Source organism: Podarcis muralis, chromosome 10 (assembly GCF_964188315.1).
Source record: "Podarcis muralis chromosome 10, rPodMur119.hap1.1, whole genome shotgun sequence".
In the NCBI taxonomy this organism is placed as follows: Eukaryota; Metazoa; Chordata; class Lepidosauria; order Squamata; family Lacertidae; genus Podarcis; species Podarcis muralis.
The window spans coordinates 20,641,821-20,663,451 of record NC_135664.1 but is presented as its reverse complement, the minus strand read 5'-3'; the positions used below and the strand labels follow the sequence as shown (position 1 = coordinate 20,663,451).

The 21,631-nt window shown below is 41.7% G+C and overlaps 1 protein-coding gene across 8 annotated transcripts in view; it reads left to right on the top strand.

Annotated features, from left to right (window-relative positions):
- Positions 1 to 21,631, top strand: part of PTPRZ1 (protein tyrosine phosphatase receptor type Z1) — a 109,184-nt gene that overhangs the window by 84,495 nt on the left and 3,058 nt on the right. For 3 of the 8 annotated variants that reach the window (XM_077935851.1, XM_077935854.1, XM_077935857.1), the window contains exons 14-28: positions 1,434 to 1,525; positions 5,644 to 5,729; positions 7,103 to 7,123; positions 7,258 to 7,354; positions 9,128 to 9,210; positions 10,069 to 10,203; positions 10,707 to 10,841; positions 11,898 to 12,061; positions 12,757 to 12,892; positions 14,870 to 15,016; positions 16,021 to 16,114; positions 16,947 to 17,020; positions 18,874 to 19,002; positions 20,033 to 20,182; positions 20,906 to 21,048. In XM_077935851.1, the coding sequence (XP_077791977.1) occupies positions 1,434 to 1,525; positions 5,644 to 5,729; positions 7,103 to 7,123; positions 7,258 to 7,354; positions 9,128 to 9,210; positions 10,069 to 10,203; positions 10,707 to 10,841; positions 11,898 to 12,061; positions 12,757 to 12,892; positions 14,870 to 15,016; positions 16,021 to 16,114; positions 16,947 to 17,020; positions 18,874 to 19,002; positions 20,033 to 20,182; positions 20,906 to 21,048 (1,686 nt within the window). The remainder of the gene's footprint in view (positions 1 to 1,433; positions 1,526 to 5,643; positions 5,730 to 7,102; positions 7,124 to 7,257; positions 7,355 to 9,127; positions 9,211 to 10,068; positions 10,204 to 10,706; positions 10,842 to 11,897; positions 12,062 to 12,756; positions 12,893 to 14,869; positions 15,017 to 16,020; positions 16,115 to 16,946; positions 17,021 to 18,873; positions 19,003 to 20,032; positions 20,183 to 20,905; positions 21,049 to 21,631) is intronic. The other 5 variants (XM_028747030.2, XM_077935855.1, XM_077935853.1 and 2 more) reach the window with 3 other exon arrangements.

Sequence of the window (21,631 nt, the reverse complement as noted above, 5' to 3'; positions counted from 1 at the left end):
AATTTATCAGGTTATTTCCTTTATGCCATGGCATGAAGACTGTTGAAGCAAAGCCAAAGGAACAATGGCTTTCAGTCTGATCTAAGTTGTTAAAGTAAGCAAGAGTCATTTATTCAAATCAAACTACAGCAGCTTATAAAGCTAAGTGTTTCATTTAATTGATTTGTGGGTCAGCCTAAAAGTTCCACAAAATGGCAAAGAAAGCAAAAAAGGAAATTTAGGTATAGTTGGCATAAAGTAGAAAGTGATAAATGTAACATTATACTTCTGTCCCCCGCCCCTCATGCAGCTACCTCATTTTAAAGTTAATCAATTGTGAATAATACTTCAAACAAAGCAAATGACCCATATAAAGTGTTATTAGCAAGCTTAATTATCTGAAGATAGTTTTTTTTAATTAAGAAAATGCTGCATTGTGTAAAGCTGAAGATGATTATTACAGTCTTTTGAATTGCTTATAGCAGTCTCTTACCAGATGTCGTTCCTATTATCTTCACATCTGGAGAATGAAAGAGGATTCAACTAATATTGTGATGCTCAGTAAATATTTTGATTCCAAAACCTCACTCCCTTCATTGGTTAACATTTACATACTACACACTCTGCAGTGTAGCAACTTATGTGGATGAGATATATCACAGTAGAGTGGACTGGGGCTTAATTATCCTTCCCCACTACAAGCTTCTATATTTTCCTCTTCATAACTTTCTCCTTTTTCATTCAAATTTGATGTCTCTGGGGAAGCTGGTTTCTCACAGTGGTATAAAAAGGTGTATGCTAGCAGCTACACTATTAAAGAGAACAATTGCCTAGCACTTGAATCGATACCACTGAAACCTGGTATGACATAAACAGTTATACCTGCTTCAGATTTGCACCTTTGAATACTTCACTATGACAGATGCCTGCTATATCTTCTGCATCTTCTTCAGGTAAAAACCGTTCCAATTAGGAATGACTGTACCATCTATTCATATAATGAACTGAAGGGCATGATCCAGCCAAGGCTGCATACTTTGGGGGCTCATCATTTTCTGTGTCTAGTTAACTGGTTAATTTCAGAACTGTTTTATCTGCTTTTACTTGTATTTTTAGTCTTATAAATACACCATATACCACTTTGGTAATTTGTAATGATTGGAAGTTTATAAATACAATATTCCAAAGAAATAAAAATAATAACCTCTCAATAAAATCAAGGAGATCTACATATGCTTGCCTTGGTTGCAACTTTCCCCAAGTGCTATTACCCTGAGATGCAAGAAAGTCCACAATGATTATTTAGCTATTAGTAGATGTAAGCGAGTAATACTTTTCATGTGTTTCTGTAACATTAAAAAAAGAGAGCTTTGGAAACAGTTCTAAGAAGGCATCTCAGAATGCTTTAGGTAGCTAGTATGTATCCATTTGAAATGTTTCTTTCTTTCTTTTAGGAAATGTTTCCAAACAGCACACTTTTATTTAGAAGATAACACATCCCCTCGTGTGATATCTACTCCTCCGGCACCAGTCTTCCCTGTGTCAGGTAATTTGGTTAAGTGTGTAGTTAATTACCCCCCACCCAATGAGTTTATCATGTATGAATCTTTTAGTAATGGTAAATTAATAATTGTTTCTCTTACCAGAAGGAGGATATGTCAGAAGCTGTGGTCCATATAGATGGGCAACCAGTGCTCTGAGATATTGGCATCGGCCTTTGGTTGTGTTCTATGTTTGGGCATCTGGGGGTGAGGGAGCAAACCCCAGATCCCCAGCTTTCATTTTTTGTTGTTGTTGAAAAGTATAAACTTCTGGCATTTGTAGAGCCTAAGATGTGTACGGTTACTGTTCCTTTTATGAGACATCTAAAGAAGCCATAGGGATGCAGGTGGCACTGTGGTCTAAACCACAGAGCCTAGGGCTTCCTGATCAGAAGGTCGGCGGTTTGAATCCCCGCGACGGGGTGAGCTCCCGTTGCTCTGTCCCTGCTCCTGCCAACCTAGCAGTTCGAAAGCACGTCAAAGTGCAAGTAGATTAATAGGTACTGCTCTGGTGGGAATGCAAAGGGCGATTCCGTGCACTGCTCTGGTTTGCTAGAAGCAGCTTAGTCATGCTGGCCACATGACCCAGAAGCTGTCTGCGGACAAACGCCGGCTCCCTCGGCCAGTAAAGCGAGATGAGCGCCGCAACCCCAGAGTTGTCTGCGACTGGACTTAACGGTCAGGAGTCCCTTTACCTTTAAAGAAGCCATAATGACTTCATGGGCAGTTATCTGATGAGCTGAGACTTTTAAATGACCAGTACAGAAGATGAAATGAGAAACTTGTAACCAGTAAGGAGTACCATGACATGTGTATGTGTGTGTGGACACATGTGTGTGTGTGTGTACTGGCATCCATGGCGCTTTTATCAAGCTTCATCACAAGTGTCAAAAGCCAAGGTAAAGAGGCACATCTTCAGCATTTGCTGAAAGCTGTATAATGAAGGTGCCAGCTGCATTGGATATATTTCAGAGACTAGTTAAAATGGTGGTGGTGAATGGTATATTCAACACTGAGCTCTTTGGATGTAAATGCAGCAGATACAGAAGTAAATAAATAGGCTTTCACCTATTGTGTTGTCCGTTATGGCTGTTCACTCATGCTGTGTCTGCACTATAGGGTTAAAGCACTATAGGTTTAAAGTCATGGAATCCTCCAAAGAATCATGAGAACCATAGTTAAGGATGCTGAACTCACAGCATTCTTAACAAGCTGCTACTCCCAGGTTTCTCTATGGCAGTGTTTCCCAACCTTGGGCCTCCAGCTGTTTTTGAACTACAATTCCCATCATCCCTGACCACTGGTCTTGCTAGCTGGGGATGATGGGAGTTGTAGTCCAAAAACAGCTGGAGGCCCAAGGTTGGGAAACACTGCTCTATGGTATAAGAATGCTTTAAGTGCACAGTGTGGATATGACCTCTGAGATGTGATTCATCTTAAACCAGTGCTTCTGTCCTCGTTATTTTGCAATGGCACAGAACAAAGCTAGAATAAATACATAGTCAATCAACGCATAGTTCTGAGTCATGTGCAGAGTTCCAGATGAACCAAGCTTCTCTGTAACAACATGCGTAGAATTTCAGCCTAATTTGATTTGAAAGCACATTTGTAACAACCGTGTCCTTCTCCAAAGTTTGAAGTTAGTGTTGCCCATTAGCACAATTTTATGCAAGCTTGAATAGCTAATTCAATTTGTGCATTCAGATCCATTCAAGTAAAAAGAACAGATGGATCCCAATACAAATTAACAAATTATTGGTAACTGAAGCCTAAGAAATAATAGGTGTCGTAGATGATTAAACACCTGCTGATGGAAGCTTATGCAGCTTGCCTGACATTTCCTCATCACATGAAGCACTTTGGAAATTCCATAGTGCGAAATAATAAGATAACTGTTGGATGATACTGAAGCTTCATCTTGCTCATGTGTGCCTAACCATGGCCCTCCAGGAGCCCCCAGAGAGCCCAATTTTGCATGAGTAATCAGTAGAATTCTTTTGAAAATACTTTTGAGGAAATGTATTGTCTTCCAGAGGCAAAGGTAATTGATACAGTATGACCTTCACCAGTTAATCAATGCATATGTTTACTACTTTAACCTGTTTTGAGTAGAACACTCAGATTCTGTACGAGACTGTGTCTATTTGAGATTATACTTAATGCATGTTTTCTGTACCTAAAACGAATTGTATTCTAAAATATAAAATGATGTCCTGAAAGCTCTGGCTGCAGTGTGTGAAAATATGACTCCAGTGAGGTTGCCAAGTAAACATGCTACAATCAGGCTGCAAGTTCAATTACAGTCAGGGGAACTTCAGTGCACAGTTAAGAGCTCTGAAGTCCCCATTGATTTCAATGGCATTTATGAATGCCTGGCTTTCTCTTGATTGGACCAGCAAGTGATCATTATCTCTGGAACAAGGCCTTGATTAAGAATTATATGATTTACTCCTGAAAATCTGCTGATACTTTACAATGCTCAGGATCAATCACATGCTGTTCATTTCCAACCCTACCATTAGGCAGAGTGAGGTGGCTGCCTTAAGCAGCTGGTTACAGGTGTCGTGAAAGGAAAGGAAATTGTTAGTTATTTTAAATTGGTGTTATTGTACTTTTGGTGCCAGGGAGAGAGAGGTGCTTGTGGGATTTTATGTCTCAGGTGCCAAACCAACTGTCCCCTCCTTGGGTATTATGCATGCTGACTTGTGGGGAAGAGAACACTGTTCATTACAGTAAAATATGCATATGTACATACATGCTTACAATGAAAAATAATTTGAATGTGTGATCTTCTCATAGCACTGGGTAGAGGTTTCATCAGAAAACCAGCCTGCAAGTGAAGCCAATATAACCATGGGGCACCACCTTAAGGTCCATAAATAGTAACCCCCTAGAGGTCCTGGGCCCTAAGGAAGTTAGATTAGACTCAACTAGAGCCCAGGGCCTTTTCAACATTGGCTCCGGCCCGGTGGAACGCTCTGTCTCATGAGACCAGGGCCCTGCAGGATCTGATCTCTTTCCGCAGGGCCTGTAAGAGTTGTTCCGCCTGGCCTTTGGCTTGGAGTCAATTTGATTCCCTCCCCCTCTTTCTTTTTTTCCTTTCTCCTCCTGTGATGAGGCTGCATTTTAATGTTTTGATGTATTTAAATCTTATTTTTAAGTTGTATTTAAATCATCTTGTTTTTATTATTGGTTGTTAGTCCCCTGAGCCCAGCCTTGGCTGGGGAGGGCGGGGTATAAATAAAATTTATTATTATTTTTATTATTATTATTAAGTTCAATTCAATCCATTGGTATTCCTAGAAATTCTCTTTTGATATCAGTTGTTATGGAGCATCCTGTGATGGACATTTTGAATTTTCCTCAATGTCCTGTCAGTTCTCCAATAGCTGAATAGACAAAATGAAATGGAACTTTGCAAAGCCAACGTGAGACTGTGGGATAACTTGAGAACAATCAGGATTTATCCCCACACTGTAGTGCATATAAAGGCATGGTTATTGTCGTTTTTGTTTGGGGGTTGATGACCTCCTTCTCCTTTTGCACCTTTTAAGGGAGGCATCTTGGCTATGCATATATGTGAAGGGGGAAGAAACTTAACACAGCTGGAAGGGGGAGATGAAGGGCACCCAGCAGCCCTCATTCATAACAAGGTTTTCAAGTAATATAAGCAATCCTTCTTAAGAGCGCTTCCAGATGGAGGATTCTTTGAGTATTTGACCTGCTGCATCATCTCAGCCAATACCTTCACCCTCCGCAATGACTGTATGGCTCCAAATGAAAAATGAAAAATAAAAAATGATACATCACTGAGCCAAGAGGGGTAGCAATCCAAAAACAGAATAGCAATTCACAGCAGCGTTGTGAGTAGACCAAAGTACAACATTCCACCCACAACTATATTTCTATTTCTGGTATCTCACACTTACAGCTCCATTCTTAGTTGTGTGAAGCAGGACTGTGGGACACTACTGTGTGCTGAATTAATAAGAATACTTGAATATTTTGCATGTTTTACTCTGCCAGAATACAGTTGGGAGAAATGCAGAAACGTTGTCTACTGCATGGTTTTGAATTATATTTCTCTCTCTCCCCCTCTGCTCTCTCAAAATTCATCTTTAAGATGATGTTGGAGCAATCCCAACAAAGCAGTTTCCAAAACACGTTGCAGACTTGCATACCAGTAATGGGTTTGCTGAAGAATTTGAGGTATGAAATATTTTCCTATTAAAATGAGAATCCGGTACATGTTTTGAACGTTCCGTTATAATTACTATGATAGTAGAAGTTCCATGTAATTTGTAGAGGAAATACGCACTAATATTTTTGGAAGATACTTCTTTCACCCCTGTCAGATTTTATGCATGACCACATAGTGTATCATGTGCACAGATAGGATTGTTGAGTATATGTTCTTCAGAACATGGCTTTCTCATGTGTGGCTATGAAAAGGGGAGTCACAAACTTTCAATGTACATGAGCACCATTTGTGTAGCTGACAGTGGGGAACTCCTACACCTTGAGAGCTTTAGAAGTACAGTAACTCAGGGACATATATCAAGCAATAAACAGAAGAACTAGCCAAAGAAGTGCAAGAAATTATGTGTGGCTTACATTTTCTGTTCGGTGTGTGAACTCCTAAAGCTCTCTTCTGGTAAATTCTAAGGCTCTATAATCTGCAACTCAACATATGAATCTCACGTCAGGAGATACTGAGCTCCCACTTCACACATTATATAATAATTACAAAAGCAGAAAATGCAAGCCATTTTCTTTTTACACTTGTGTATAAAATTTGAACGTGTTCTAAATATAGATGGAATACACCTTCTGAACAGGCCCTTGATCAAAATGGAATGGTTAAGTTTTTCACTAATTTGACAAATTCAGAAAAATGTCGGGGAAGCTGTTCAACGCTGATTGTGAGACTTTAATCATATTTTCAGTTTGTTTGTTTGTTTGTTTGACAGTGGCAGTAGCCCAAAGATAATTGAATGTGATAACTCTGTGATTAATACATGATGGATATGGTGCTATAAGAAAGTGTTAAAAGTAATTTCATTTAACACCTAATTTCTGTGCCTTGCATCACTAAAACCGAACTTAACTTCATTTGCAATTCATATATTTTAGCTCTTTTGTGCATGGTTGAATATTTGCATGTTTCTAATGGGGGAAGTTATCATTATTAATAGTTTTATTTGTAAAACAAATAAGTTGGTTGTGTCCACAAACCACTTTTTGTGGATACTACGACAATCTATGGTTAATTATTGGCAGCTTGTGTATTGCATCAGCCATTCTGATTCATTACAATCAGTGGGTGGCTTGCTATTTACCTCAGTGGCAGGTAAATTATCTCTCTAGTCACTGAAATTATATTTCTATTTTAATTTCTTTTACTTGCATGCTGCAAATTAGATATACTCAGCTGTGTCCTCTGATGAATGTGTATATATGTGTATATTTATCTCATAGCCATGATTGCTTCCCATTGTATTTGTACTATATAAACATTTACTCATTTGTTGTGTGCTGTGGAATTTATTTTTACCTTTTTTTTGCATTCATTTCTTCATTAGACACTGAAAGAGTTTTACCAGGTAAGGAATTCTTTCAACATACCTTATTTTAGAAAAGACATAGTTGCAAGATGCATTGTATATTTTGTGGGGTGGGGCCATGCACGCAAATAGATTTGTGTGTTCAACAGAATGTTCTCACTTTCTATTTTCAGGAAATCCAGAGCTGCACAGTTGATCTGGGCATCACTTCAGACAGCTCTAATCATCCGGACAACAAGAATAAGAATAGATACATAAATATTGTTGCCTGTAAGTAACTGCATACATCTGGGGCAACCCAGCCAGGTGTGTGGGGTATAAATACTTCTCCTCCTCCTCCATTTGTACACATATGTCAAGAGCTTAAATACTTGGTATGTTCCAGAGCCCCTTGAGTGCTCCAGGTATACTGAGTTCTTTCAGATACTATTGAGGGCCCATGAAAATGTATTCAAGGCTCTCCTACATTTACAGAGCTTTCCCATCCATTTTGACAATAAGCATGTATCCCTTTGAATGTTCAGAACAGACCCCTATAGTGAAGTGTATAGGGAATCCTTTTCTGATCCCTGGGCACTCCTCCATACAGCCTCAATATCTGTAATAAATCACTAGAATGAAACAAGTGAGTTATAAGGCATAGGTATAACTAAATAAATATACAGTAGTTGTTTTAAGCTGCAGAGGGTGATGAGCTAGAATATTTTGTTGCTTAAAAAAAATATTGCTAAGTTTCACCTAACAAGGCCAATGTGAAATATCAAAGAGACATCTGCCTTTTAATGCTTTTTTTTTTTTTTTTAACGAAAGGATAGGGGAAGAGACAGTACCTTCATTTTCCAAGTTAATCCCTCTTCAATTTGACATAATGATGCCTTATCTTCTTTAAGAGCCAGAAGTCAGGAAATAAAATCAAGGGTTTACATGAAGATACAAATTTGCTGTTTGGAACTATATCCCAGGATTGGACATTGGTAAACCAGCCAGTGCCTATTGCAGTGCTGGATTTAGGCCAATGCTGGGGTGGGCAGCTCCTCCACATTAGGGTGCTGAGCCGAGGGGAAACAAAATTGAGAAGATCCATAATTGAAAAGAACCATTTTTTGGGTGCTCCAAATTTTGGCCACACATCAGGCGCCATATTACAAAAGTTTACCCAAGTCCACCCCTGCCAGTTATAGAAAGCCTGTGTGCAAATCTCACCCATGCATTCAGTTGCTCCATTCTTCCAAAAGGCCAAACATTCAGAGTATTTGCGCTCAAAACAAGATCTTCTGCATGCATTGCTCTGGGATGAGTGGGCTGGTTGGACATGCACATGCGCCTCGCATAACAGATACTGCCTGTGTAAGGGCGAAAAAATGGAACCAAAATATATGGAATAAAACCATATTGAAAAACAGTTTTCCCAATGCAGCCAAGACGTGGGCAAATAGTTACATGTCACAACCAGTAGGGCTTTCAGAATTTCATTTCTGTCCAAATACAGTTGTACCTTGGTTCTCGAACGCCCCAGAACTCGTATGTTTCGGCTCCCGATCGAAAACCAGAAGTGAGTGTTCTGGTTTTTGAACGTTCTTTTGGAAGCTGAATGTCCAACGGGGCTTCCACGGCTTGTGATTGGCTGCAGGAGCTTCCTGCAGCCAGTCAGAAGCCATGCTTTGGAAGTCGAACGTTTCGGAAGTCAAATGGACTTCCGGAACGGATTCCGTTTGACTTCCAAGGTACAGCTGTATTGCAGATGTGCCTCCCAGTAGTGGCTGGTTCCCGTTGGAACTGGTAGGGTGGAAGGCAGGGTCGCACCAGAGCCAATGACAGGCAGCACCAACCCAATATCTGTTGAGTTCTACAACACTGAGAATGAGGAGGAAGCTGACATGCAGTGCCACTCCTGTACTGGAGGGATGTAAGTGGGAAGGCAGCATGTGGGGACTGAAGTAGCTTCAGCTATCAATGTTGACTTTTAACTTTGGATGTTTACTTTTAAAGAATGAAAACCACTATTCTGAAAGCTGTTTATTCCAATATTCTTTCTCAATTTAGATGATCATAGCAGAGTTAAGCTTGCACAACTTGCAGACAAGGATGGAAAAGTTACTGACTACATTAATGCCAACTACGTAGATGTAAGTTCATCTTCCTATTTCACTGTCCTCCTTTACTGTGAGCTTGTGTTAGGGTTGTTCTTTCGAGCCACTAGAGCAGGACTTTGGGTGTAGCAGCAGCAGATGAGAGGGACGTTTTGTTTTCCACCATTGGAACAGATTGTGGCAATGGAGGGTTGGAGGAGGTAGAATGATGGAGTTCTGTTAAGTTATAGGCTAGGTAGAATAGATCAAGACTGGCTCTAGAAACTGGCCATGCAACCTAGGGCTGATGGGTGTTGGAATCCAACCATAGAATCATAGAATTGTAAAGTTGGAAGGGGCCACAAGGGTCATATAATCCAACCCCCTAGGATGCAGGAATCATTCACCCAGCATGGGGCTCAAACCTATCACCCTGGGATTAAGAGTCTCATGCTCTACCAACAGAGCTAGCTAATCATCAACATCTGATTGACAACAGGTTTAACCTGTTCACCTTTATGCAGTGCATCTGGAACTCTGGATTTCATTAAGAGTCCCTTGCAATGCAGCCTGTAGCAAGAGCTTCACTGGCATCAGCCTTGAAATGAATGTTAGGACCATAGAATCAAAAAATTATAGAGTTTGAAGGGACCCTGAGGGTCATCTAGTTCAACTCCCTGCAATGCAGGAATCTCTAATACAGGACAGATAGCCCCCCCCCCAACCTCTTGTAGGAGTCTGTTCCACTGTCGAACGCCTCTTAATCTCTTCCAGTGACAAGCTACCTTTATGTGAGCTGCTGCAAGACCTATCACTAGGTCTCTATGGACTAGTTTCATGTCTTCCTTGCAATCAATTGATAGTTCTTTCCCTTTTATTCTGCTATTTATTAATGGACAGTTTTCTTTTCCACAGGGCTACAACAGACCAAAAGCATATATTGCAGCTCAAGGGCCTTTAAAATCAACAGCAGAAGATTTCTGGAGAATGATCTGGGAACATAATGTGGAAGTCATTGTAATGATAACTAACCTGGTGGAGAAAGGAAGGGTATAAACATTCTTTATAAACATTTTCCTTTTAAATAGCACATTTCTCTCTGAATCTAGTTAATGTACTGAGGTTGTAAACCTATACACTTTCATAAGAATTATCCTCATTGAACAATTTGGGACTTATTTCTGAGAAAATAATCATAGTATTGTACTGTAAGATTCAATTCAAAACTATGAATAATAGTACTAAGGGATGAAAATAATATACATATTCTTTGTATATAAATAACAAGTCTGAGCAGCCTGGGGACCTGGGATTAGCTGGTGGGAACAAACAAAAATGTGTTTCCCCCCTTCTCCTTGCCATATTATTGATTAAAAAATACTTCCAATGTATTCCTAACTATGTCCACTCAGGAGCAAGTCCAGCTGAATTCAGTGGGGCTTACTTCCAGGTACATGGAGTTAGGATTGCAGTCTTTTTTATTTATTACACCCCACTTAATGTATGAAATGATAAAACATTGTTTTAACACTGTATATTCCTTTGGCTGTCAGAGAAAGTGTGACCAATACTGGCCTGCGGATGGTAGTGAAGAATATGGAAACTTTCTAGTCACTCAAAAGAGCATTCATGTACTTGCCTATTACACTGTGAGGAATTTTACTATTAGGAATACCAAGGTGAAAAAGGTAGGTGGCAGTACTAAATAGTAACTTTGATACAGGAAGAAATAAAAAATGTTTTGTATACCATTGTGAGACGTGATTGTTTTTCTTGTTGCAAGGGAGTCAACCTACCAGTAAAATTCTCATTGGCTTCTGGGTTTAAAGTAAGCAGAGAAGTTCATTATATTATAATGATGTTCACAGGAAATTATTTTCTAGGGCCGCACCTGATTAGCAACTTACTACAGAGCTTTTTTAGTGGCAGCACCCTGTGGCGTAGCGTGGGTTGTCAGCACCCGGGGCAAGGCAAGTAATTTGCGCCCCCTAACCCGTGGATTTGCGCCCCCTAACCTGTGGATTTGCCCTAACCCCAGATGTTGCGCCCAGTGCGGCCGGCCCCCCCTGCACCCCCCACGCTACGCCACTGGCAGCACCTCAGTTGCTGAACTTAGGGCCCCCAATGTTAATATTAAGCCAATTTCTTTGCCTGCACATTTGGCTTCTGGTGGTTCCCTTACTGCGAGAAGTGTGGCTACAGGGAACCAGGCAGAGGGCCTTCTTGGTAGTCGTATCCGCCCTGTGGAAAGCCCATTAAATATCAATGAAATAAACCAATATCTGACTTTTAGAAGACATCTGAAGGCAGGCCTCTATAGGGAAGTTTTTAATGTTTGATGACTTACTGTGTTTTAATTTGTTGGAAGCAAACCAGATTGACTGGAGCAACCCAGTCAGATGGGCAGCATATGAATAAATTCATTGTTGTCATTATTACTACAGTTCTCTTATTATGCTGCTTTGTTATATCATGAGCTAGTTTCTTAATTTTTAGATGTTTTGACTATTCACTGTATTTTTTAGGATGGCAGAAGGGTGGTGTAGAAATAAAATTTCCTCTCTATCATCCATGTCCTGATCCTCTCTATATAGATCATTTTATATATTCATATCAGATGCAGTGGCTTTCTGTCTCTTCCCCAACATAGAATCTGAAAATTCATAGTTTGGGCAATTGAAAAATAATGTTTGTATTTCTTTCTTTTTAAAATATGCATTTCTCGCTAATTATTGTCATTTTAGGGTTCCCAGAAAGGAAGGCCTTGTGGTCGTGTAGTTTCTCAGTATCACTATACTCAGTGGCCTGATATGGGTGTTCCTGAATATACTTTGCCCGTGCTCACCTTTGTCCGAAAGGCATCGTACGCTAAACGTCACGCTGTAGGACCAGTTGTGGTTCATTGCAGGTCTGTTGTTTTTACCAAAGCAATTACTGCTCACATTATTTGCAAGAATAAAAACCAAATGAATGTTTTCTGGACCTATCATAATGTCTCTAATCAAGAGCTTCCTATGAAAATATGATGCATGTAGATCTTCCATGAAGGTGGCTTCCTAGTTCAGTTAAGAACATTTAACAAAGCAATCTTTGAACCATAATGTTCAGAATTGTTTCCTAATACGAGTTTTGTAAGCATACCACTGAGCCTCTTGGGCTTGCTGATCGAAAGGTTCCCTGTGATGGAGTGAGCTCCCATTGCTCTGTCCCAGCTCCTGCCAACCTAGCAGTTCGAAAGCATGCCAGTGCAAGTAGATAAATAGGTACCACTGTGGTGGGAAGGTAAACGGTGTTTCTGTGCATTCTGGTTTCCATCACGGTGTTCCATAGCGGTTTAGTCATGCTGGCCACATGACTCAGAAAGCTGTCAGTGGACAAACACCAGCTCCCTTGGCCTGAAAGCGAGATGAACGCCACAACGCCATAGTCACCTTTGACTGGACTTAAACATCCAAGGGTCCTTTACCTTTTTTACCTATACATAATACCAAACTTGTTTAATCCACGTCTTGCTGTGTTTCCATGAACAGATGGCTCTGGGCTGCTGCACTTTTGCTCTTTCTTAGATTCAGATTTATTCATTTTGTTTCCAATGTTTAACAGTGCTGGTGTTGGAAGGACGGGCACATACATAGTATTAGATAGTATGCTTCAGCAGATTCAGCACGAAGGGACTGTCAACATATTTGGATTCCTGAAGCACATACGGACGCAAAGGAACTATTTGGTGCAGACGGAGGTAAGAAAAAGAGTGTTCTTAATTCACAAAACCTCTTACAAGATTTAAAAACAGATCGAGAAACAAACTCTCTGGTACTAATTTAAACTGCAGCTTCCAAAAGACCAATTAAAAAAAAGTTGTTTATCGTTCTCGTTCTCTAGCTCGAGCAAAAGTGCTTCCTAACTGCCAAGGTATTGCTTCCATACATTATTTCTTTTCCGGTAAACTTCTTATGAATTTTATAGTAATTTGGGAGATGAGAAATAGGAGACGTTGGCATGCGGATCCACCCTGGTGGTAGATCAAACTGCAGCACCTTCAGAGTCGATGCTTTTCAAATAGAATCAAAGAATTGTAGGGTTGGAACAGACTCCCGACACTCATCTTGTCCAACCGCCTGCAATGCAGGAATCTCAACACAGAATCACAGAATGGAAGGGATTAGCATAATTATTAATACTTGTGTACAAAGTGGGTGGCGCTGTGGGTTAAACCACAGAGCCTAGGACTTGCCGTTCAGAAGGTTGGCGGTTCGAATCCCTGCTACGGGGTGCGCTCCCGTCGTTCGGTCCCAGCGCCTGCCAACCTAGCAATTCGAAAGCACGTCAAAGTGCAAGTAGATAAATAGGTACCGCTCCGGCAGGAAGGTAAACGGCATTTACGTGCACTGCTCTGGTTCGCCAGAAGCGGCTTAGTCATGCTGGCCACATGACCCGGGAGCTGTACTCTGGCTCCCTCGACCAATAAGGCGAGATGAGCGCCGCAACCCGAGTCGGCCACGACTGGACCTAATGGTCAGGGGTCCCCTTTACCCTTTACAAATAGTATAGAAAACTGTATAACTGCTGAGAGCCTGTGGGTCCCGCTCCTTGCCTCTCTCCACCTGGCCTAGGGTGGGGCCTGACAGGCTTCTTAAAGAATGCTGCTGCAGCAGCCCAACAAGGACTGAGGTATTTTGGGGGGAAGTTCTGCGGGGAGTTTTTGCTGCTGTTATTGATATTAATTCTTTGTACTTTTTATGTGGAAATTGTTCAGTTTGGTTACCTTACTTTTCACACCATAGGACACACCGGACAATAGGACGCACCTTGTTTTAGAGGGGGGGAAACAAGAAAAAAAAATTCTCCCCCTCTCTGCCCAGCGCCCCTTCAGTGAAGCGGCAGGAGGCGCTGCGGAGAGAGGGGGAGAATTTCCCCCCTCTTGTTTTCCTCCTCTAAAACAAGGTGCCGTTTAAGGTGCGTTCAGTCGCCTTCAGGTGGCTACCTTGGAAGCCTGGAGAGCGAGAGGGGTCGGTGCGCACAGACCCCTCTTGCTCTCCAGGCTTCAGGTTCCTTTCGACCTGCTCTTTGGGGCTGGCGGGGGGAAGCCCACCACCAGCCCCAAAGAGCAGGTGGGGAGCAGCCGAAAGCTTCTATGGCTTCTTTAGTCCCGCACGTGCTTTCCCAGCTGGAGAGGTAGCGCACGGCTAAAGGGGCTCCTGCCATAGCCGCGCTTCACCTCTCCAGCCGGGAGAGGGTCGCAGGGGGCTTCTTTAGCCCCGCGCGCTCTCTCCCGGCTGGAGAGGGTCACGGGGCTATGGCGTCTTTGCTCCATAGGACGCACACACATTTCCCCTTCATTTTTGAAGGGGGAAAAGTGCGTCCTATAGAGCAAAAAATACGGTATGTAGTTTTTTATGTGTTTTATTTATTTTTATGATTACTTTGCTATGATTGTAATTATTTAAATCTTGTCATGTTGTAAGCCACCTTGAGCATTGTTTTAACTGTGGAAAGGCAGCATACAAAATAAAATGATAGTATTTTTATCATGGGGATGACAAGATTCTGCCTTTTGGATAATATTTGTACATCCTTAGCAAGATCTATTCTGGTTTTGGGGGTTAACCTGTACCATACACAGGCAAAGGTAGCTGGCTTTTGGGCGGCAATAACAACTAATAATAAATCTGAAATGATTCGCTAATGTATTTCTTTACTTTTTTAAAAAAAATAGGAACAGTATGTCTTTATTCATGATGCACTTGTGGAGGCCATACTTAGCAAAGAAACAGAAGTACCTGAAAACCACATTCACGCTTATGTCAATTCACTCTTAATACCTGGACCAATGGGAAATACAAGATTAGAGAAACAATTCAAGGTGAGATCCCTTTGATTTCAAGGATTCAGGACAACCGATGCTGCACAAAAATGTCTATATGGCATTTGAATCGTAGGGCTGTTTTAATGAGTTTGATGGCCAACAGCCTGAAGCTAAAACTCACCTTTGAAGGAGCAGGTTCATAGTCTTGTTCTAGATTCAGCACTGCCACTTGGGCCCCAGGCAAGGAGACCAGCTATGACTTGTGTCCCATCTATGGCCATTCCTGGACTGGAAGAGCCTGGCCACAGTACTGCATACTCTGGTAACCTCCTATTTGGAATACTGCAATGCTCCTTTGTGCTGTGTTTCCCTGAAAGACTGGCCAGAAACTGCTGCTAGTGTAGAATTCAGCATCTGCATCATGCCATAGAACACCCATTATTCAGAGCTCTGCATGGCCTGGGATGCAAGTATTTGTCAAAGCACTTCTGACTGAGGTTTTAAGATTGGTGGGAAAGGCCCTTCTCTCTGTCTCACTAAGTAGTGGATGTTCTCTGCTGGTTAGTGACACAGGATTACACCTCACAAGTGGTTGTTGTATGCTGGTTAGTGATGTGGGATTGTACCTTCTCAGTGATGGATCCATCCCTATGTAATTCTCTTTCTTTGGAGCCATGCCATGTTCTAATTTTAATGGGATTCCAACGCCAGATTAAAATGTAACTGTGTTTTCCAAGGCATTTGATGATTGAAATCTATTAGGATGTGCTAATCTGCCGCTGTTTTTGCAGGGTTTTATAACTAATTTTAATTATTTGTTTTTGTTACAGCATGTTGAAAACAAAGATGTGATTCTAAAAGTTCTAATAATAACTAAAATTAATTATGTAGTGGCTGAATTTGCAATATAAGTAATCCTTTAAACTGGTATGAGAGCTGGGGTCATTGGCCACTGTAGCCTAATAAATATATGCAGTCCTGGCCTGAACCACACTTGCATGTATATTTTTTGTGATTCACACAACCCAAAACTCTGTTCTTTTTCTTAATTTTGTCTTCAGCTTCTGAGCCAATCTAATATACAGCAGTGTGATTATTCTACTGCACTGAAACAGTGTAACAGAGAAAAGAACAGGACCTCATCCATAATTCCTGGTAGGTTTGTTGAGAATACCCTGAGTTTGACTACAAAATTAAACCAATAAACCACTTAAGCCTAACATCCTATAAGTCACAGTGACCATCCATAAATGACATTGGGAACTTCAGAGAGAATAAATACTGCTTTGTTGCAGCTTCTACCTTTTGATGTCTGTAGCTGAATGATTGACATATTAAAATATGTGCTGCTTGGTGACCCAGATTAATTATGGTGTTGTTCCACATTTTATAAGTTCGCTTAGACCTGATTCAGTGTGCAGCCTAATGTGTTGGTGGATGATGAAAAAGACATGATATGGGTATAGCACCATGTGGCAAGTTGTTTTGGCTTCCTATACAGCTCAGACAATGTAATGTAAGTCATCATAAAGCCTCTTTGTTCACAGTTTGTGACAGTGTGATTCCAATAGTCACAATTGCATTGGGGAACAGTTCCACATGAATGGTGTTGCATGGGACTTTGCATAATCCTGATGGACCAAAAAGAACAGTCCCATAAATTTCTGGAGTGGTGCAAGAGCTGTTTTTTCATCGCTTCATCCTGTGCCACTGCTGTAAGGGTGAAAGCCTACAACAAGAGCAGGATAATTAATCTGGGCCCTTTGCCTTTCATCATTGCCCAGACAGAAGGGAGGAAAAGACCTGTGACATTTCCCCTTCCTACACAATGGCAGAGCATCTAGGTAATGGGTAATGTCGTTCCCTTGGCATTAAGTCAGTTTTTCTCCCAGATCTCTTGATTTGAAGAAATACAGAATCTGTGTAAATAGCAGGAATTTGCATGTATGCTAGAGAAAGTAAAATGGCTCTCGCATTTGTTTTACAGTGGAGAGATCTAGAGTTGGTATTCCATCGTTGTCTGGTGAAGGCACAGACTACATCAACGCTTCCTATATTATGGTGAGAGAGTTTCCTCCTAAATTATACTGTAATTTGAAAGCATCTGCGTATTTTTGCCAGCTTCCTGGAGAACACTTGGGTGATTGCACTCTGCACATGGCTTTTGTACAGGGGCGAAGGAAGGAGTCATGACACCCGGGGTGGGCGTCACGACGTAGGGTGCATGTGTGGTGTCACTACATGCGACGCATGCACCGCACGTAGCGACGCCACACATGTGCCGTAGAGCAGTTGTCGCCGGCACCACTCCAGCGCCATACGGACGGTGCCGGGATCCCTCCGTCAGCACTGCAGCCGCGAACACGGATGTAGCAGCGACGGAGAGATCCCAGCACCATCCGTACAGCACTGGAGCAAACCGTGTCACACCACACATGCACTGTACTTAGCGGTTTGCTGCCGGCGCCGGGATCCTCTGCTCGCGACTGCAGCCACAAACAGAGGATCTTCCAAAGGCAGCTGCGGCATCGCGATGGGTGCGTACCCCCCCCCCCCGTTGCGACGCCACTGCTTTTGTGTGGAGTGTGGACATAGAAGATAACATAGAAATGCTCCCAAATGTTTTTGATAACTACCGTATTTTTCGCTCTATTGGACGCAGTTTTTCCCCTCCAAAAATTGAGGGGAAATGTGTGTGCATCCTATGGAGCGAATGCAGGCTTGTGCCATAGCCGCGCACAACCCCTCTGGCAGGGAGAGGCTGCACAGGGCTATGGCTTCTTTAGCTCCACGCAGCCTCTCCCGGCAGGGAGAGATTACGTGGGGCTAAAGAGGAAGCCAAAGCAGCGAGCGGGATGGATCGCGCTGGCTGCCTTGGCTTGTGCCATAACCGCGCGCAACCCCTCTGGCAGAGAAAGGCTGCATGGGGCTATGGCTTTTTTAGCTCCACGCAGCCTCTCTCAGCAGGGAGAGGTTGCATGGAGCTAAAGAGGAAGCCAAAACAGCCAGCGCGATCCATCCCGCTGGCTGCCTTGGCTTGTGCCATAACCGCGCACAACCCCTCCGGCAGGGAGAGGTTGTGCGCAGCCTGTACGCTGCTCTTTGGGGCTGGGGGGGGGATTTTTTTTTATTGATTTCCCTGTCTAAAAACTAGGTGCGCCCTATGGTCCGGTGCACCCTATGGTGCGAAAAATACGGTATGCCTACCCGTGTCCTGCTAATTGCACTAATTTCTAGTTCCGACGTAATCCTTTAGCGTTGCTATGCTAGCTAACCATTATCAATGCCACCAACGCTCCAAAAAGAAAGCGATTGAGCATATCAGGGACATCATTAATCTATAACTCCTCAATTTTGCATATGGTTTTATAAGTGTAGAAATTTATGAAAGTAAGGAGGAACATTCAATCCAGAAACAAGGCCTCTATTGTGCTAGCCAGTTCCACCTGCCTGTAGTGCAGCTAAGTCAGAATAATATAAAAATGTATTATAAAAATATTTTGAAACCTGAAAATATTTGTTAGCGTAGGGAAAAACAGCTTCTCAACAGTTTATAAACTAAGCTAGTGAAATGAAGGCTATGGCCAGCTTGCATAATAAAATGAGTGCCTTCTATTTGCAGAGGAGTAATATTTATTTATATGTCACCTGTAAGCTGAAAGGGGTTCTAGGAAGCTAAACAAATAAATATATAAAAACAAGTTGGTAACTAAGCTAAAATTCTAGCTATGTCCTAGGATGATGCCATGAAGAGAAGAACTCAGAACTTTCTATGTGTAGAACTGATGAGGTTTAAACCCGTGCTATGTTTTTCCACATCTTGTATTTGTGAGAAGTAGACTGATTTGTTATTATTATTGTTATTATTTCTTGATAGGAACAGGGTAACCTCACTGCATGTATTTGTTTTGCAGGGTTATTATCAAAGTAATGAATACATTATTACCCAGCATCCTCTACTACATACTATCAAAGATTTCTGGAGAATGATATGGGACCACAATGCTCAGATAATTGTCATGCTTCCAGATAGTCAGAATATGGTAAGACTATATTAAAGAGTTAAATACTTCACTTTATAGCACTGTTTTTAGTTCAGCAAGAAACATAGACTTCATCTTTTCTTATAGGTACCATTCATCAAGTAATTATTTTGACATTAAGAATATGAAAATAAAATAAAGAGGTAGTTAGTGATTAGTGATTTAATTTGTGTGCTGTGAGAATATTCTCAAAGCAGTGTTAATTCTAATAAAGAACCAGTATTAAAATGTAGGAATTCTGAAGACTTTAGACCTAAACTGTGTGTGTTCTGGGCATCCATAGGAATAGCTTTGAACTGGAAAGTCATTCCTTTGCATGTAAGGATGACTTGATTTTTAAAAAAATATGAAATGAGGAATGGGGAGTTTTGCGAAGAAATGGGAAGACCATGGTTTTAGCATAACATTAAAAGGTAAAGGGACCCCTGACCATTAGGTCCAGTCGTGACCGACTCTGGGGTTGCGGCGCTCATCTTGCTTTATTGGCCGAGGGAGCCGGTGTACAGCTTCCGGGTCATGTGGCCAGCATGACTAAGCCGCTTCTGGCGAACCAGAGCAGCGCACGGAAACACCGTTTACCTTCCCGCCAGAGCGGTACCTATTTATCTACTTGCACTTTGACGTGCTTTCGAACTGCTAGGGAGCAGGGACCAAGCAACGGGAGCTCACCCTGTTGTGGGGATTTGAACTGCCGACCTTCTGATCGGCAAGTCCTAGGCTCTGTGGTTTAACCCACAGCGCCACCCGCGTCCCTTAACATTACTTGCATATTTAATAATTTCAGTTAAGTTTAAGTAAGGCATACACATCATTAGCACTATGTATTTTTTTTTGCTTCACAAAACAACTGGATATAGCTATAGTTTATAACTAATTTGGAGTTTGTCCCCCCCCCCCCCCAGCCAGAACTAAGTTCTGGCACCTCTCAGGTGGGCTCCATTGCCCACCAACAAGGAGGTGTTCATCGTGAATTCTAGCATCTCTTTTCTAGAAAAATAGCACTGTTTAGAAGTGTTTCTTTTTCTTTTAGCAGGCTGAAGATGAATTTGTATACTGGCCAAACAAAGAAGACCCTATAAATTGTGAGAGCTTTAAAGTCAGCCTGATTTCCGAAGAACACAAATGCTTGTCAAATGAAGAGAAGCTTATAATCCAGGATTTCATTTTAGAAGCTACACAGGTACTCTTGATACCATGCCTTATAGATGGAGACTAAACAACAACAAAACTGTGATCTGAATTGCTAACTAAAAAACATACCCCAGAGTAAATTGCAGATTAATTTTTTTTCAAAAAGTAAGCAAACCAAACACACACACACAAACAAACAAACAAAAACGCCTTTTTTGTTTTCATGAGTGACTTCAAATATTTTGCAGTAAGGTGCGTGTATGTAAAACATGCTATAGAGGTTTCTGCTAATAAAATAATCCTATGATGAAAAGGTTAATATTTCTAACTTGTCAGATTGCCTTTTATCTCTGTATTATTGTAATTGCAAAAGGCACAATAAGACTATGGACACCACCCATCTCAGTTAGTCTTGAACCCTCCCAAGGATTATATTGCTAGCAACTTTAAGTCACTTTGCTATTCAGGATGATGCCATTATGAAGATACATATTCCTTGAATTGGATCATCAGTCACAACAAACTGAGAAATAAAAACAATCCATTCTGCTCATGACAATCTTCCCCAACCTCTTTCTTATGGGCCATTGGCCCACAGGTGAGAGAGAGGCAAATTTATGAGCAGACACACAGACATCTTTGAAAGCATAAGATCATGAGAGCTGAAAGCTGGATATGTGACAGCTGGCTCAATACATGGCTTTTTATAAATAAATACACAGAACAAGAATCAGTTGAAGGTATGAATTCTGTGTCTTTTTTTCCTATTTAGGATGATTATGTGCTTGAAGTGAGGCATTTTCAGTGTCCGAAATGGCCAAATCCAGACAGTCCTATTAGTAAAACATTTGAACTCATAAATGTCATCAAAGAAGAAACTTCTAACAGAGATGGACCCATGATTGTGCATGATGAGTAAGTATTGACCTGCTGCAGTTGCTGAAATCCTATTACAGTGGTACCTCTGGTTACAAACTTAATTCGTTCTGGAGGTCCTTTCTTAACCTGAAACCGTTCTTAACCTGAGGTACCACTTTAACTAATTTTACTGCTGGTCAAAAGACCTTGTATGGGGAATACAGTGGTGCCTCGCAAGACGAAATTAATTTGTTCCGCAAGTCTCTTCGTCTTGCGAGTTTTTCGTCTTGCGATGCACGGTTTCCCATAGGAATGCATTGAAAATCAATTAATGCGTTCCTAGGGAAACCGACTTCAGACCAGGTCCGGGGACAGTCTGTCCCCCGACCTCTTCTGAAGGCTGGGGGGGGCAATGGCTTTTCTTCCCACCCCCAGCATTTTAAAATCGCCCGACACAGCGGAGGACTTCTCCGCTGTCCGGGGCGATTTAAAAGCCCCTGGGAAGGCAGGCAGGGGGGACAAAGACTTTTGCCCCCCGCCTGCCTTATGAAGAGGTCCAGAACTTCTTCTGAAGGCAGGCGGGGGGCGAAAGTCTTTGCTCCCCCCTGCCTGCCTTAAAAAGCTGTCCTGGACAGGCTTC